The 18,823-nt window shown below is 35.9% G+C and overlaps 1 protein-coding gene across 1 annotated transcript; it reads right to left on the reverse strand.

Moving 5' to 3' along the window:
• Positions 1-994: 994 nt before the first annotated feature.
• On the reverse strand, positions 995-17,350 carry st6galnac (ST6 (alpha-N-acetyl-neuraminyl-2,3-beta-galactosyl-1,3)-N-acetylgalactosaminide alpha-2,6-sialyltransferase). Its single transcript, XM_079852373.1, has 10 exons — positions 17,245-17,350; positions 15,607-15,976; positions 10,503-10,767; positions 9,728-9,893; positions 5,340-5,514; positions 4,321-4,459; positions 3,512-3,615; positions 3,208-3,291; positions 2,713-2,812; positions 995-2,160 (listed from the first exon to the last, which is right to left on the reverse strand). The coding sequence occupies exons 2-10, from the start codon at positions 15,756-15,758 to the stop codon at positions 1,990-1,992; spliced, it is 1,356 nt and encodes a 451-aa protein (XP_079708499.1). The 5' UTR covers positions 15,759-15,976; positions 17,245-17,350; the 3' UTR covers positions 995-1,989.
• Positions 17,351-18,823: the final 1,473 nt, after the last annotated feature.

Genomic DNA, 18,823 nt, shown 5'->3' on the forward strand with positions numbered 1-18,823 from the left:
TTAGAAACAACAATTCCAGTACAACTCCCACACCACACTGCTTCCGGCTGATTCAGTTCCGTTAGAATCTTAAACAAAATCGTACGGAAAGGCTTAACAACTCTCTGCTAATACTGAATAAACCAAATTCTCTTCTGTCCTTAAAATTTTCCTTTCTATATTTTTTTAAAACGAGGGGGTTTCCTGAAAAAACCCAGCATAAATGAAAGAAAACAGCTTTTTCTTACCTTTCCCCACTTTTTGTTGGAAATTCCTCGGTGTGGCTCGCCAATGTAAGAAAAAATGATGTGGATGTCGAAGATCTCAGTTTATTACAGCATAGCAGTGGCAAGGTACACAAAGCACCTTGGGTTCACTGGCGTTAGAATGAACCTAGAACATCCAAATCTTAAACCTTTTATCCTGTTCTTAATGTAAATTAAGTTGCTCTTGTTGCAACAACTGTGGTCCGAATGTTAATGAATTTGTGACACCCCATTGTCTGAAAAGGTTCTCTGTGTCCAACACCCAGTCCCATTCTACAATTGACTACCATTTGTTCAGGATGTGATCAACCCAAATGGTGAGGAAACAACATAACTTGACTTTCTTTCATCTCTATGATAATTAAGCCAGTTTGGGGATGAGCTCATTCTAAAATATATTTTGGAGTGGAATCTGGGTCGAGGCAGACTACAGTTTCTTACACCTGTAAACACTGTGAAGTGGTGCAAATATTTAGTTCCAATAAGCAAATTGACATTACATTTTGTCAGCTCACACCATAGGTACATAGATGCTGAACATTAGATTTGTAAATCTCTAGAGACATTTATCTAAACACACAATCACCCTCTTTTTTCATTTTAAAGGGTTAATTGAGTTAACTAACCAAAGTTCTTTTAAACCAAAACATAAATAAAAAAAATAAAAAGAAAAAGAAACACTATACAAGTGAGGGCATATCCAATGCATTGTGAACAAAATGGAGGCATATCATTTATAACCAACAAGACAATTTTAAAAGATTTATTCTGAGCTTACAAACCTGTAGGACCATCTTTCCATTTTCTATTAATTAGGGTCAGTTTCCAAAAACCTTTAACCGTTTTATAAAAGTTAAGCAATTTGTAAACTCTAAACAGGAGTGTGGTGAATCCCTAAGCCAGTTAATTTGACCAGAATGAACATAAGTTAAATTATTCGGTAATAAAAATTATTAAATACAATCAAGAGATAGCATCAATTGACCAAACAGACTGTAACAGGATAGATGCAATAAATCATAAAAGAAATTCACATTTTGATTCAAAAAGCTTGTGAAGTCAACATAAGATATTGCACTTTAAAACTTCCAAGTAAAGTTAAGCTTTAAACTTAACAGCATACAAATTCCTCTGAAAAACAGAAAACCCTTCTTGATTTACACATGATGCAACAAGTGCATTTTGGATGAACCATATATAAACACATACCTGATTAAAGGAATATGATTAAGAATATAAAATTTAAAATATTTTCTTTGGTTGATTACTTTGATTTAGTGTGATGCTCTGAAGCCTTTAAACCCTGTTTCTCTCACACACGATGGTAGTCCATCATTTGAGAAGTCCTAAGGCACGTATTACATTAATTCTTGTACGTGGTCAAAAGCAACATCTCGAGTAATCTCGCCCAGCCTTTATCTGAAATGACTTCATATGTGTGAAGAAATAGCGGCCAAGAACAAAGAGTTACTTCTGAACTTTAACCATGTTTACAAGGTCTCTCCCTATGACACATTAACCAATCATTTGTCTCTTGTGAATTGACTTAAAAGATAAGCAATCCAGAGCGTTCACTACGTAGCTTTTGTACGTACTGTAGTTCCTTGTTGAACAACAATATATGATCTTTACCTTCCAAAGCAAAAATACCTCGTAAAGAAGGGAGAATAACAGGTTTGTACTGGCTTTTTCAGTTCTGACAGTAAAACATCTCATACAAAGTTTGGCGTACATCCATTTGAGCTCACTGGCGCATGAAAAGATTCATCAGTCCAGCCTGATGCAGCTCTTGCCACAACTTCATTTCCATGCGCATGTCATGGTTGGCATAAAAACGCACTTGTTTTATCTGTTTGTCATAGTAGTGGTCTGAATACAAGCTGTAGTCAGGGGTCATGAACCCATAAGCATCAACCTGTTAAAAACACAAACACCATATAATCACGAACTTTTACAAAGACAAATAAAGTATGTTTTATGCAACCCAAGCATAGGTTGCATTTGCAGCAGTTCGGAAATTAAATAAATTCTTTAGTGTTCATTTTTAGCTTGAAACTGCAGGGAATTGTATATTGTACAAAAATGCAAGTAGAGGGATGCACTTCAAATAAGCCTGAGTTTTTTTTATGTTGCCAATACAGCCTGTCAGGTGAGTCTTTAATATGTAGTTACGGCGGTCAGCTGTCTGGTTAGATAACACATCTAACATATGTGAAATAAGTGTCACTAAAACAGTGTTCAAACTTTTTACAACTTTTGCTACTGAAGGTGTTTCCATACAATTTGAGGTATAATGTTTTACTTAGTCTTAGTCTGTACTAAACTGTCATTAGGTTCTTATCAATTGTGACCTCCTCTAAATGGATGGATGAGGATATATGGGTGTTTCTACTCATTTTACAGCAGGGCACACTTATAAGACACATGTTTGATGTCATTAAAATCTCAATAAAAAGATTAAACAAACCTGGTCACATGTATGAATGGCAGCCAGGAGCATTACAGCTCCTGTGGACGGCCTGTAAATTCTTTTCGCACCTGTTTTCAGAAGTTTCGAATGCAGGAACCTTGATGATGAAAAAGAAAAGTTATAAACTTAGATATTTACATACAAATGAAGACAAAACTAAACAAAATATACAACATTTATAACATGCCGCTTTCAGTTGATTGCAGCATTCTGTGGTCATATGTGTGTGTATAATGACCACTGAACTGTATAATTGACCGCTGTCTCCTACAACAGATTTCCGCTATAGCTGTGCCAGATTAATGCTGATTAGTTTCACTCTGCGGGATCTTTCTTCTCATATAATTTCAACTCAGATCAAGTAGTCATGTAATAAGCGAGATAATGTGCAGTCAGCCGCTTTGTGTTTCTTGATCTCCCTGTCTGGGATTAATTTTGCAATAACGACTGGCTGAGTGTACCTTATCCCTAGTCTCTGTTTGCAAATCTTACCTGTTTCTGAGGTAACGGATAAAGTCTGGGTGGTAGATTTTGAATTTTTCTACTGTCACATCTTCACCAAAGTATGTAGGGGGGCTGAGAGAGATATACATTACAATTAAATTGAGTCTTACTTGTGTATACAATGTACTGTATTATATAAACCCAACTAACATTGTTTATTTTTACTATTTATTTACAATAATGAAATAAAACATATGCATTTAGGTTGGAGTGTATCTGTTATAGCGATCAAGGATACGTTTAAGGAACTTTGAAAATATCAGTTTACATATGATGATTCTTTTATATTTACTTTTTGCTGCGCTCAGGGCCTTTGTCAATTGCTGTGCGTGTCGAAGCCGCCCTCATAAGAATGTAATCTCGGTCATGATCTGGCAGAAAAATATACCTGGTCTCCTGAAGATGGAGATCAAGATAAAGAGAGAGTTAGCAAACAACATACAAATGGGTGTTGGATGAACTTCATCAGATTGTAGTCAAATGACTATTTCACTCTATAATCATTTTGACAAACAGTGGAGTTACTTTATCTGGTCACACTTTATATTAGGGGTCTTTACTATGTCCTTACATCAAAAAATAAATACATAGACATAAATACAGTACAGACATACATACATACATGTTTTGAAGTGGGATACGGGTCATGGTTTGGGTGGGTTAAGGGAAGGGCCAACAGTGTAATTATAGATGTAATTACAGAAATTAATTTCATACAGGTTTTTTTTTAGGTTACACTTTATTTTAAGGTGTCCTTGTTACAGTGTAATTTTATATTTAAGTACTGAGTAATATTAACAACTACATGTACTTACTATAGGGTTAGGGTAGGATTAGGATTTGGTTGAGGGTTAGTTGCATGTAATATGCCTAATTTACAGTTAATATTATGGCAAGTACATATAACATATGTAACAAGGACACTAAAATAAAGTGTTAACTTTTTTAAAATACAAGTACAGTGTAAAAACATGCATGTACACAAGTGCATTGTATCAAATTATGAATTTAAATGTTAGAACATGTTTAAAGATACTTAATAAGCGGAGCACTGTGTCTTATCTTTGTGTGGATGTATAATAGTCTGACATCATTGGTTACATTTGATATGGGTGGACCTCTGTAGCCTACGCCAGCATAGCTACGCATGGAGTTTCGCATGGTGTTGGTTGAGAACGTGTAGAATGATGTCCGGGATCCCACATCTTTCTCAAACCCCTTAAGAGCCGCACCATTCACCCTGAAGATGGGAGACAGAAAAAGAGAAGCATTGTGATAATGATCAATAAACCGTTATTTTCTCCCAAAATAAATAGCCAATTTTAAATTGCCTGAAATGAGTTGTCATTAATTCCAGTCTTATTTTCTGCCTATGGCCTTCATTGGTTGTCCGCAAACAATGTCTACTTTGACCCGCCCTTAAACACTGTAGTTGTAGTTGAGGCCAGGAAGAGTTTAGTTTATGTTGTAGAATAGGCTTGCAGCAGTAGTCGGTGTTACCGGAGTTACACTGTGTTCGGCCATACAATGATTACATTACTTGGCCACCACGGCACGCCACTGTCATAAACTCTCCCCCTCCCCCTGCTCTTATCGCTAATACCGGTGTTGTCTTAAGTTTATATACCCATGTGAAAATTTCCTCACCATGACATCCCTATTGTCAACATGTTTAGAAGATGCTTAAATTGACACGGTAAAACCAATGGCATCTTAACTGTGTGTCAAGTTCTGAGGAAGCCCCTGGAGCTGAAATTCAGATATGGTAATGGGCGTATTGTTTCCGACATGCGCTGTAAGTGACCAATCACAACAGACTAAGACATCTGACCAATCAGGGCAGAGTTGGAAAGGAGGGGTTAAGCAAGACCGGATCCTTGATCGAACCATTTTAGACACTGTGAAAAAAAAGGTGATTCTGCAATGTATACTATGAGAAAATTTGCTTTTAACCTTGGATGCATGTAAACCTATTGTAAGAGACCTCCAATGCAAAAAAAAAAATACAAATTAGTAAAAGACTACCAGACATGCAAACTGCTTTCTTTATAAGATTTGCATTACTTTGAGGAGCACTGATATAATAAACATCTGTATCTCTTAATGAACAACCTCCTCACCTGAAGACATAGTCATGTTCATCGATCTCCTTGCCTTTTCTTGAACCATTCAGTATTCCGCCGTTTCCCACCACAGCACAGCGGATACACTGGGATTTGTTCTTTCTCTTCTCCCAGTCATCAAACATCAACCGATTTGCGGTTGTATTTAAAATTCCCAGTGAGCTCTTCAAAACTGTGAACAACACACACACACACTAATCGTTTTGGTCCAGCATGTTACACACATCACGTTAATTTAATCACTATAGAAATTACATTAAATAATTACAAGTAACATCACAAATCAATTACACATTAAATATACTTCATGAGTATGAAGTCAGAAGAGTCAAAAGGAAATTAAATGAATAAATCTTTTAAATATTCAAAAGAAAATGAAGGTATTTATTTTAAAACAATTAAAAAAAAAACAACAACAAAAATGTAATAATGTATTATAATTAGTAATATTTAATGTTAATGATTATCGTTTAAAACATTTCATATAATTTGGCACAAAACTAGGTTGACACTGGATTTTTCAAATAATAATAACAATAAAAAATACATTTAATAAGTTTAATTTCTTATTTCTTAATTGATTCTAGAATTTTTTAATGCTATGCAGTCTGTATAAAATGTACCATCAGAAATGTAACTAGTTTTTTCCTCCTATAATGCCATGTTACAAGTGCTTTGTTGTTTTTTATGAGCAGTGGCATTTTCCATCCTGTTTTCATGTTTGCAACAAATATGCAATCAAAACAGCTAAATATTCAATTTATATATATATATATATATATATATATATATATATATATATTCAATTTATATATATATATATATATATATATATATATATATATATATATATATATATATATATATATATATATATATATATATATATATATATATATATATATATATATATGATTCAAAATACCGTCAATACCCAAGCACAAAAGTAATGGTGCGCTAATGGTTATATCCTCCTGAGACCCATAGATTTTTTTTTATTACATCAATACATTGTTTGGAGTATAAGAAACAAATGGAGAATTAAAAAAATAATAATAATATATATTTAATATATATTTTAGTATATATCCAATGTAAGGAACACCAGCAAATGAAAACAAGACTCTATAACCAAAAACAAAACTGTATATTCAGTATACTAGTTATTGTTTTCTATAACTTGCTCTCTGTAAAACAGATATGAGAATAACATTGGAGAAGATTTTTAGAAAATTTTTATATTTGCAATTTGTATGCATACTAGTGCCTGCATTTAATAGGCGTTTTATGTAAATCAGGGTTTTCAGAACTTCGACAGCTCCAGGAAACTTTTACCTGAACCAAACTATGCACAAAGATTTCGACAAAGATTTTCAACTATGGTATGAAAGATATTCTATTAATATCTAGAATAACCTATTCATTGTCTCTAATTAGCATATTATTTGGGCAACATGTAACAAAAACTATAATTTAGCTATAATTATTTGAGTAATAACTTGGCAACATTTTCATAATATCTCATATTATGAAAATAATATTATGAAAATAAATAAATAATTTCTTCCCTAAAATGCCTAATAAGCTTGCAGTAAGTCCTGGTGTCCTCTACAGTGGACATGTGAACTGATGCATGCCTCATAACAGAAAGTCATAATCTGATTTGAAACCCCACTAGAGTTGTCTTGAGAGGTTAATTTACGACAAACCAGTGTTTCCTCTATGTTGATTAGTTAATGGCGGCCCGCCACGGCAAAATTTTTGCCGCCACGGTAACGTTAGGGCTCTACAGTGCGACCATTTCACTCGCATTTGCGCCTAAATATGTCTGTGTGCGATCATGAAAAGATATTTAGGCGCACTTGTGCGACTGACCCGATCGAAGATTTTTTTTTTTGGCAGCCGCCAAAGCGTTTTTTTCGTCCCGCCAAAGTCTTATTTGACCGGTGTGTAATGTAGATAAACTGCTGCGCTTGTGACAGCTGGGCGCATGTTTAAAAGAACGAGAGAGCGAGAGCGCGCGCCCTCTGGTCGCGTGTGCGCGAGCACTCTCTTTGCGAAGCAAGGTTCCACGTTTTAATGAATGGTTAAACGACTGATCTTTCCAACACTGAACTCACGAGACGTCTGAATCGGTGTATAACAGATCGGTAACACTTTACAATAAGGTTCCATTTATTAAACTCTAGTTATAACTACATTAGTTAACATTAACTTTTAATAAACTGCACTTCTACAGAATGTATTAATTTTTGCTAATGTTCATTTCAACATTTAATAGCCTACATTATTGAAATCAAAAGTTGTATTTGTTAACATTTAGTTAATGCACTGTGAACTAACATGAACAAACAATAAACAGCTGTATTTTTATTAAGATTAATAAAGATGAATACGTTCAGTAACATGTATTGCTCATGGTTCATGTTAGTAATAAACTAATGTTAAATCAAACCATATTGTAAAGTGTTTAAAAAAAATAATTTACAGAACAAATAAGAACGTAAGGTGTGCTTACCCCCTTTAGTACAGCCTATATGGTTAGCTAGATTTAGCCTTAATAAACTACAGCATTTACAACTGAATGGTAGCCTATTCAATTGTAGATGGTAGAAAATAAGACTATTAGTTAAAATAAACTTTTTAATGCTACTTTTTCTCCCTGCTTTTTTATATTGATATGATTATATACCAAAATAATCTATTAAAGAAGGATTTTATCTTACAAAGCTATGAAATCCATAGGTAAAATCACAGCTTTTTTTTTTTTTTTTTAAGTGTTGGCCACCGAAGACCATTTTTGACCCAGGTAAAACCCTGCAGGGCCAACAATGTTTGTGTGCGGACATTCACACTTCAAGCAAGAATCGCTAGTGAGGCACGAAATTTATGAATTTAGGTTTTTTTTTTATTTTTTTTATGCAATTTATTTATGACAGCCAGTGTAATTGTTTTTCTAAAACTGAAAATATTTAATGTTCATAAGGTAAACTTTTGTCACACAATGTGGCACAGTAATATTAGGCTTGTTTGAGATGAGCAAAATCTGCGCAGAATCGATCACCGGTGATCAGCGCGAGATGCATGCCGGTTAGAAATGTGTCCGAGTGCGGTCCGCCTTGCTCTGATGTCATGCTGACGTATGTCAAAAATCTCTCGCGAGCGCAAGGCACACCTGTCGGATTCTGCAGTCGCGCGCAGTTGCTCTCCACCGACTGCGCTGATCAAAAGCATGATGGGAAACGACTTGCTGACGACACAGCTTAATGCTCATTGGTTTAAACCGTGATGTATTTGTTCTCTTTTAAAATGTTTGATTTTAAAACTCTGATATCATGTTTTATGTGTATACATTATGTGTGAATATTCCCAAACTATCTAACAGTGCGATCTCTATGGGTTATGCAATGTATTTTTTATAAAAAAAAAAAAAAAAAAAAAAAAAAAAAAAAAAAACATGTCTGTATTAAAGAAAAAAAGACTGATAAACATGTATTTGGAATGGAATTAAATAAGTAGGCTACTTTGGGTGTCTTGTTCATTATATTTATTTTCATATAAAAGCAACAGAACTTAAATTCCATCCAGTTTATTAGCAACACTGTGCACGAGCGTGAATCCGGTGAATCCCGCGATATCCACCTTTGATCTCGCAGGTGTCAGATCCACTGCGAGAAGAGAGAACTGTCCGGCTTGCCTGCGCTTTTTTCACTCCTCCTCTCACTGCAGCCGCCTACTCTCGCCTACATTTCAGGCGAGGCAAGGCGCATCTCAAACAAGCCTATTGTGTCGTTAAAGGAAAAAAAAAAATTTGGACTGTGCTCCTAAATTTTTTTAATTAGGAGCACAAGTGCTCCTAATAAAACAAGTTACCATAAAGCCCGGGCTGTACGAAAGCCGTCTATCAGCAGTGATTGTTAAAGTGCATGTCGGAGAATCCCGCGGATAATCGCGCGGTTGTTCGGACAGACCTGCCCCCACTGCTAAAAAAAATCCTAAAGGAAACACTGCAAACAACATGAAAATTTGTAAGATTTAAATAATTACAAAACATCATATTCCCATAAGGGTGCTGAATTTAGTCATTCAGATGTCAGTCAGTCAAAGACCAAGTAGAGGGAGTTGTCATGGTGAAACCTCCAAATATTTTGTATCTGTATAAAAAGCATTTGAATGTTTTTTCTTTACAGGACATCTAGACTTAAAACTGTGGCTGATATGGTCTACAAAAAAAAAAAATGTGCTAAAACAATGTCCTCTACAAAGGAAAAAAACTCCATTGCTCGGTCTCGGGAGGATAAAAACACCTTGACAATAAAAAAAAACTCTAGGCAAGTACATTTGAACTTTTTGGAAGACTAGCAGATTCCAAAAAAATGACACACCTTCAATATCAACGCCTCCCCAGCCATGTGCTCCACTGTAGTGACTCAAGCGTTGGTACTGGTCTGGGGTGAAATGCTTTGCCCATTGAAGCACTGGAATACTGTGTAGAAACATCTCAGCAAACTGAGTCTGAGGCACACGCTTCCTAATGTTGTTGGGGCAGTTCTGAGAGAGAGAGAGAGAGAGAGAGAGAGAGAGAGAGAGAGAGAGAGAGAGAGAGAGAGAGAGAGAGAGAGAGAGAGAGAGAGAGAGAGAGAGAGAGAGAGAGAGAGAGAGAGAGAGAGAGAGAGATTTTTTTATTATAGAGAAGATGGGTTTCACCGGTCAGATATTTTATTTTGGGTCATTTATTGTAGTATTTTTAATCTGAATAAAATACTGCCGTTTTGTTGTGATAAACTAACCTTTACTTACTACAAACTTCCGCTGGCTCTTCGCTGAATTTGAATGACCATTAAATTTGAATGAAAAATACAAAACTGGTATGCACATCCCAAACACCCAGATTGGGCTCAGGTGCAGGACATCAAAATAACATAAACAAAAAAAGCACAATCGAAACGTTGTGCTTTTAATAAATTTATCTTGAGTAGCATGCAGTGTGCAGACTTCACTTTTCTTTTTTCATTAAATTTGAATGATCACTGCATTTGTACAAACACTTGAATAAAACTGAATTTAAGCAGGTTTTTCTGGAAATTGCACTCACTCACAATACTAACACAGGCACGATAGTTCACAATACTAGGCCAAAAACCACAAATAGACACTCACTGTTTGTGATGGAAGGTCATCCGTGGCATACCGGTCACCAAAAAAGTCTGGTTCAGTGGGTTTTGTCTCATTATTTGGCATTGGCTTTAAGGAGTTTGTGTTTAAATTAGCTTGATCAGACATTGCGCTGTTTTCTAACACTGATGAATCCTCAAGATTTGATTGCTGGGCTGATTTTCGCTCCAGTTCTTCAGCAGTGTCTAGTTCATTCTCAGCAGACTGCTGATATTCCAAAGAACTGTTGTCACTCTTGACAGAATATAACCTGCGGGAAAGAGAGAAAAAAAAGCAATGTTTTTCACTTTCTAACAGCAAGAATGAAGCTAAGAACAACCAGCTCAAGGCCATTAGTAACCGCCCATCCACTAATGCCGCGTTCCAGGCAACCTGTAACCCGTGTTTTTCCAACCTTATACCTGTGAAAGTGCACTGGAACGGCAGTCAACCCCGTGACTTCCCACCCGTGAACTCGTACTAGATCGATGTACTCCCAGTTATGAGTTGGAAAAACACGGGTTACAGGTTGCCTGGAACGCGGCATAAATCATACATCAATATTCCACTGTTTTCCATGGAAAGACAGAAGTGAGCTTTTATCACCTGTCTTGATATCTAATACATCAGCAAACACATCTTGAACAACAAACATGCAGCATATGCCTGCCAATGACTTCATAACTGGGGCAAGCATAATTGTTCAAGACAACAAAAAGCAAATTACTAATAAGAGAGATGTAATCAAACTAAATACATATTAATATTTACATATTATATCTCGCAGAGGTTTAAATCAAATGACAACACAAGAAAGAGAAAACATCTGAATGCCTTTTTTCATTATTGCTTCACTGTGTGTAATCATGTAAATGGTTGGGAAAATTATTACTAGCATCATACTTCAAAATCCTAAAGATCTTTCTGAACCCCCCCCCCCCCCCCCCCAAAAAAAAAAACCCAAAACAGTGATTAGAAGCAGTACTATGGAAGCCACTGAATAATAAAAAAAAAAAAGTAATTGTGACTTTTTTCTCACAATTGCGAATTTACATCTTGAGTTATGAATTCAGAGTTATGAACTATAAAGTCAGTCTTTTTTTCCTCAGATTTTGACTTTATAACTTGCAATTGCGAGGAAAAAACGTCAGAATTGCAACTTAGATTTGCAATAAAAAGATGCTATTTACTTTTACATTTTTCTTAGTACTTAGCAGAAACAAGCTTCCATATAATACTAACACTTCACTAAATAATAATAATAATAATAATAAATCAATTACAAAAACTGTCACATTATTGAACACTTAACAATAGCTCATTATTTATCCATTATTCTCACACACAAGTTATTATTATGACGTGGCTACTGGCACAACAGGTTTTCAAAGTGCAGTTTTAAAAGGCCCAAAATAACTTCTACAGAATCACAAGTTGTAACGCCAGCTTGTATAATGTGTAATTTCCTGACATTCTGGTTTTTTTTTTTCTTCAACCATGCCTGTGTTAAAATTAGAGCTTTGCCCTTTTAAAAGCATCTGGGCTACATTTCACATAACAGACCCTACTTTCAGAGCAATGATTGTGCACTTCTCTAGAGAATCAAGCCAAACCATGATTCTATGCCTGACTGATTTAAAGGAGCAGCAGTAAATCTCAGGTTGTTTGTTTCTGTCCCTTACTGGAGAACAAAGTAGAAAACTTAGGAAAAGGGATCTCCAAACTCAAACTCTGTCTCTAACGCTTTTAGCTGCTCGGGTTTATAAGCCGCTGTTCTCTGAGAAGCTGTTTTTTGGAACAATACCTATTTTGGAAAGCGCTGTGCAAATACATTGAAATCCAAAAACCTCCCCCTCCCCCTCACTACAGAAAACAAGGGCAGAGAGAGCAAAAGGACATGAAATCACTGTCTTAGCTTCTGACACCCGTCTCCATAGCAATAGCAAACATGCTGAAATAATTAGCAAAGGAAGAGCACTGTGATCATGGCTCTCTAGAGATAACATGCGGACTGTGACATGGCACATTTGAAATTAGTGCTCAACTTTCTCAATTATATTTTATGGATTTGACATTAAAATAGGGCTGTCAGTCAATATATTTATTTTATATATATATATAGTATACATAATATTATTATTTTTATTTATTTTTTAAATAGTTTTAGGTCTTTAAGCCAGGATTAGGCCTTTGTTCAATTAGGACATTTAAGTAGCTTTTATAAATGTGTATTAGAAAAACAAATGACTTTATTTTAAGTTATGTCACTGCAAGCTGCTTTCAGTTAAAACAGCTCAAACATGCATTTTAGTCTGAAAATAGGCGTAAACCTTGTCTGTGAAACTGGGGGATAACATTTTTAAAGAAAGAAAACAAAATATTTTGTGTGGATTACACATGTAGCAAAATATATGCACATATACAAGGAAACCAGACAGGGGGGGGGGTCAATGTCAAATAGCTTGTTACTCATCTGACTAGGGGAAATAAAATCTATACACGAACATTTAAAAAAAGTTTAGGGTTAAAAGTCTTTTATGCTTTCCAAGGCTGCATTTAATTGATCAAAAATACTGTAAAAATAGTAATATTGTGAAATAGTATTACAATTTAAAAGAACTGTTTTCAATTTTAAAACATTTTAAAATATAATTTATTTATGCAACTGCAAAGCTGAATTTTCAGATTTCTCCAGGCTTCAGAAATCAATTCCTTTATTATCAAGAAACATTCCTTATTATCAAGCTTTGGAACAGTAGTGTTTTCTTTAGTAAAAAGAAGACGAAGAACAACAGTGTTTCTCAAAAAGAAATAAACCAAAAAGCAACTGAGCTAAAATCTACAATAATTAAATACAAACTTTTTCCCCACATTGCACGCCACTTAAGTGTTCATAGAAAAAAAAAAACTGAATTCACCTTTAAAGGGGACATATCAAGAAAATCTGAATTTTTCCGTGTTTAAGTGCTATAATCGGGTCCCCGGTGCATCTACCAACCCAGAAAACGTGAAAAGTGGCAACCCAGTAACTTTGTTTTGGTAAGCCTTTCTCTGCAAGCATGCTCAGATTTCTCTCCCCTTGTGCCATAGGAAGGGGATCTTATTATAATATTACCGCCCCTTAATCCGCACATTCCCACCCACGGCGCCGCTATTTTGTTTTGGCAAACAACAACGGTGAACAAGACCCTTGTGTGTATTTGACAGCTTAAACAACAAAAAATGTGAAAGAGAAGTTACTCATGAGACTTGACGTCTGACAGCCAGTTGTCTGTGTGCGTTTGGTTCAGATAAGGGCGCTCAGAAAACTATCCATTAGAAGTTTAAACTGATAAAGCTTTAAAACGCATGGAAAAATAACCTTTAATGATGAAAGAAGAACTATTATGAGTGTGATCGTGATGTAAGTGATAATCAAAACCAAGTAGATGTCTTGTTATATTTGGCAGAGAATCTGATTCAAGCAGGAACTTTAATGGAGTGGGCAGCACACAGCAGCTCATATGCATTTAAAGGCGCATGCACGAAAACAGCCTGTTCTTGACAGTAGTCAGAAATGGGCATTTACAGATTTATAAATGATCTGTGAGGTATTGTATGTTTAGTAGTAGACGAAACCGCGGTGCTCATTCCCACAGACACGGCAGAACATACAGACTTATTTCAATAGCAGTCTTTAATATTCAGACACTAGTCCGTATCGATAAATGATTTATTGTACAGTCCTACTTTTGATTTAATCATCCAAAACTTGCCAAATTCTGTGATGTTCCACTTTAGGCTATATACTAAGTTCCATTTGTGTTATAAAGTTGTTACCATTAGTTTAAGAAGGGTATGCAGTTAATACAAGTCCGCTCTTTATACACTCTTCATAGCGCTCTTCATGGCTATTGAATAGATACAGCAGCTGTTTAAACATATGACGTTTTTTGAAAAATACATATCAGTCTCGAAATTGAAACCCAGCACTAATATGTATATATATATATATACAGGGCTGCCAACTCTCACGCATTGAGCGTGAGACTCACACAATTGACACTTTTCACACGCTCTCACGCCACACATCCGTTTTCTCATGCACAGAAAAATTGCGGAGCAAAGAGGTACTTTTAATATTAAACTAATTCTCAGCTCTTAGATTCCATCAATTTTATTACGAAATTCAGACAAAAATACGTTTGGCGCTTGTAAATGTGACGTGACAGATCGCTGAGCGCCTAAGTTCAAGTGCACGTGAACCGATCTTCTGTTACTTTTTTTATTTAAAGATGCAGTACAACTTACCGAAAGTATACATAATATCGACCAATTAGTGTTTTTCAACCACGAAAAGAGGTAAATATAACAGCAGGAGAACACATAACGTTACATTTAGCTCCGGAAAGACATTTAATGACCATAGCATGTTAATTGAATAGAAAAAATAGCTAGAGAGGAGATTTTGCTGAGCACTATATTACATATTTATTATATTTTTACTTATGTCATTAAATAATTGTTATTATAACAAAAACTGCATTATATTTAATTTAATTTGTTATTTTCAACCTTTAATAATACCAGCAGATTGGGCCCTCTATGTTTACAGCATTAGGTGAGATTATTTTTTTAAATAAAATGTAAAATAAACATGTATCCAAATTAGTCAATATTGAATCAAAATCAGATTCAAATCACAAGAATGGAATTGAAATCTTGACATTTTTGTCAAGCAATAATAAAAACTGTATCCTACCAGTCATTGTACAATGTAAACATTGTAACATGTTGTCACTAAACTTAATAAAATTCTATTTAGTTACCAAATGTTTTGACAATCACAATTACACTTATTGTGATGCAATATTTGTTTTTACATAACCACCCCCCCGCCAAAAATAAAATAAAAATCTCACTCCAAGCTAAACTCAAAAGTTGGCAGCCCTGTATATATATATATATATATATATATATATATATATATATATATATATATATATATATATATAGTGCTGGGTGGTAAACCGGTTTCAATTTCGATATATATATATATATATAAATAAACAACCTTTATTTTTAAGAGTGTAAAGAAGTCCACATGGCATTTTAAGAGATCTGTCTTTACCTGTAATGTTTCATGGTGAAGCTTTGGAGGGTCATCACGCGCCATGGCACTTGGATCTGCAAAGCCACGCACACCACGATTAACGCCAGTATCGCGATTCCCAACAACCCAATGAACCACAGCAGAAGCCTCTGAGGCAGCTGGCCTATCATCGTGCTACTTTCCCCGTGCACAAGTTGCTGCGAGTTCCCCAGAACGTCTGGTCACCATGTAAGCACATGAGCGTTCTCCTGAGGAAGTGGAGCTTTGATGAAATAGGGGTTTGAAAGCGCTCCTCCAGGGGAAGGGTTGGAAGGGTCGCTGCTAGTTAACTAGTTCATTTTGAGCTCCGGCTTTCACACGTGGGAGTCTCCAGCTCCACCGAGGATATCTGTGAGAGGAAGAAAATAACACAATAGAGTAAAACTCCACATGCCGGTTTCTACGCTATTAATCCTGTTTTAATTAAAGGGCCTGGTAAACCAGAAAGATGTGATCCTAGTTTCAAAGTGCACCTTTGCTCAAAGAGCATTTCAGATGCTAATTAATGGTGTCAGAAAGACTGCAGGATTTGACAAAGGAAGAAACGAGAGGGAACGGGTGAAAGACGGAAAGAGAGAGCGTGAAAATACCATACAGACAGAAAATGGCTGTTTTCGGAGTTGTATACAGAAGAGGGCGAGGAAAAGCCTGAGCTATTGTGGTGAAATTGCTTGTTAGCAACTCTCCCCCGAGTACAGGATTTTTTTCTAGCAAACCAGCATTACTCCCTCAGGAAATATTTCCTCATGACCACATCTCCTGCTGATGAGTCTGGAAACACGTAACTTCACAAATCATTTTGTATGCAGACCAAGTATGCAACAAGTAGGCCTAGGTTTTAGCACATACATTTCTTTTAAAACATCTGAAAACCAGTTTTCTCTAGAGTTAAGAGTCAGGCTTTGTTATTAACTAAAAATAAATCACATTAATAGAACTACATTAACAACTATTTGAAAGTCATTTATGCAAAACTGTAAATACATGCTATTCAACATTCATGAACTAGTTATTATCATACCTTGTAGAGTGAAAAATCTGAATAAGGAAAGAAAAAAATGCTCTAAAAGTTTCACTTGGGTTGTTATAATTCTCCAATTCTGTCTCAAAAACGAGATAATAAAGCTGAATTCAGAGGCACAAAGCTTTACTTTTTCTTTTCTTTTGAGAATTCCTGCTTTTCTTTTTCTGACATTTGTGGAATGACAAGAATGCTATTTGTGTGAATCAGTGTTTTAGTGAGTAGAAATGCTCCAGAAACGTGCTGTGCTTATAAACTCAGTCTGAGTAATGTCTAAAGATTAAATTACAAACCAAAATCCATCTCCTTTAGGAAACTGCATACATTTCTCTTTAAATGCATTAAAGGTAGAATTAAATAAAGAAAAGAATACAAAATCTCTCCCAAAATGCATAAAAGCCAATGAAACTTAAAAAAAGTTGTCAAAGCACAAAAATAACCATTTTCCCACTACATCAGACAAAGTAACTGTCACCATATGTAACATTCAAAGACAGCCGACTCGCTGAAGCTCTTAAACTCAAGAAGAACTGACAGAATATGTCAACAGACAGAGGAAAGAAGAACTGTAAAAGAAGTAAAAAAAAATCTCCTACCTGAAGGGAAACTCCTGTCAAGCACTGAGAGGGGAAGTCGAGCTGCAATGTGCCTAGTTTAACAACACAACTCTCAGTCACTCTCACACAGACACACACACAGGGCTGGAGAGGCGGGCCTATTGTGAAATGAGTAACAGCTGCTAGCAATTGGTCAACTCCCCTCCCCCCTCCCCAAAGGAAGACATAAAATACGAGGAAGAGAGATGGCTACTTCAACTCAGAGCTTGGTGATAACAGAAAACAGCAAACAAAACAAAGTCAGCTGACGTTCAAAGACAGACCCTGGAATGTGCAAACGTGAGCGTTCAGGCATCATGGAACAGACATAAGGATGCATGCACCAGTGCAAAAACTACCCAAAAGACAACATGCAGTGACATGCTGAAGGCACCCCATGTTCAAAGAGCCTGATAGTCTGCTTTATCACAACTTACAGCTGCCTCATTTACATACAAGGCAGTTATCATCACACCGTCTCACACAGCGGCCTGTCAGGAGGGCAAAAACAGTCACATTAGACTGATACAGAAGTAAATAGGCTGCGTGCAACTTGTGGTTAGCAAGAAGCTGCAGAAAACAAATGCAGTGCAAAATGGGAAACACCATATGAGGGAGCAAGAGATAAAACAGGGGTAAGAAATGTGGGTCAGACTTTCCTGCAAATGGATGTGACTCGGATTGACATTCACATTATTCATTTAGCAGACACTTGTATACAAAGTAACTTACAAATGACAAAGCTGAAACGATTTGAACGGGAGAAAACAACGCAAGAATAGTACAGCTCTAAAGCTGAAGTGAAAGTGTTTTTTCAGTATGTTTTTCATGTGACAATGTTTGGTGTCAGTAAGATTTTTTTTAATTCTTTTATTCAGCAAGGATGCATTAAATAGATCAAAAGTGATAGTAAAGATATTTAGAATGTTACAAAAGTTTCAGACAAATGCCGTTCTTATGAACTTCCTATTAAATCAAAGAATCCTTAAAAAATGCATCCCAAAAATATTAAGCAGCACAACGGTTTGCAACATTGATAATTAATAAGCATGATTTCTGAAGAATTGTGTGACACTTAAGACTGCTGACTCTAAAAGACTTTCCAAACTTTTGAACGGTAGAGTATGTATATAAGGGAAAGGACATATTTAGGGCCCAAGCCCTGAAAGGGCGAACCCGCGTCCATCAGGGCCGGGCTGAAGCTGGTACCCGGGCATGGCAGGGGGGCTCAACAGCGCCCCCTTGAACGGGGTCCGAAAAACTTGGTCAATATATCAAACATGCTTGCATGAATTAATATGAAACTCGGAACACATATAGATCTCATTGGGCCGAACAACTTCCACACTCAATGTTATTAGCTCCGTCCAACAGGAAGTCAGCTATTATGGGTTGTTTGGAAACGCATGCTGTGGAATTTGATGTACTCCTCCTAGGAAATTTATCCAATCGCCTCCAAACTCGGTCAGCATGAAGTCAAGACATTGAGGATGCTAAATTGCGGACGGATTTTTGATATCTCGAACAGTTTGGCCGTGGCGAGGACACGAATTTATGGCGAGAAAAGAGAAACACGAAG

Source organism: Squalius cephalus, assembly GCF_949319135.1.
Source record: "Squalius cephalus genome assembly, chromosome: 19".
NCBI classification, from domain to species: Eukaryota; Metazoa; Chordata; class Actinopteri; order Cypriniformes; family Leuciscidae; genus Squalius; species Squalius cephalus.

Coding starts and splice junctions, on each gene's coding strand:
- st6galnac (XM_079852373.1), bottom strand. CDS start 15,758: ATGATAGGCCAGCTGCCTCAGAGGCTTCTGCTGTGGTTCATTGGGTTG. Junction 2,813..3,207: donor ATCCGTTACCTCAGAAACAG/GTAAGATTTGCA, acceptor TTCATCATCAAG/GTTCCTGCATTCGAAACTTC. Junction 2,161..2,712: donor CCATTCATACATGTGACCAG/GTTTGTTTAATC, acceptor TGTTTTTAACAG/GTTGATGCTTATGGGTTCAT.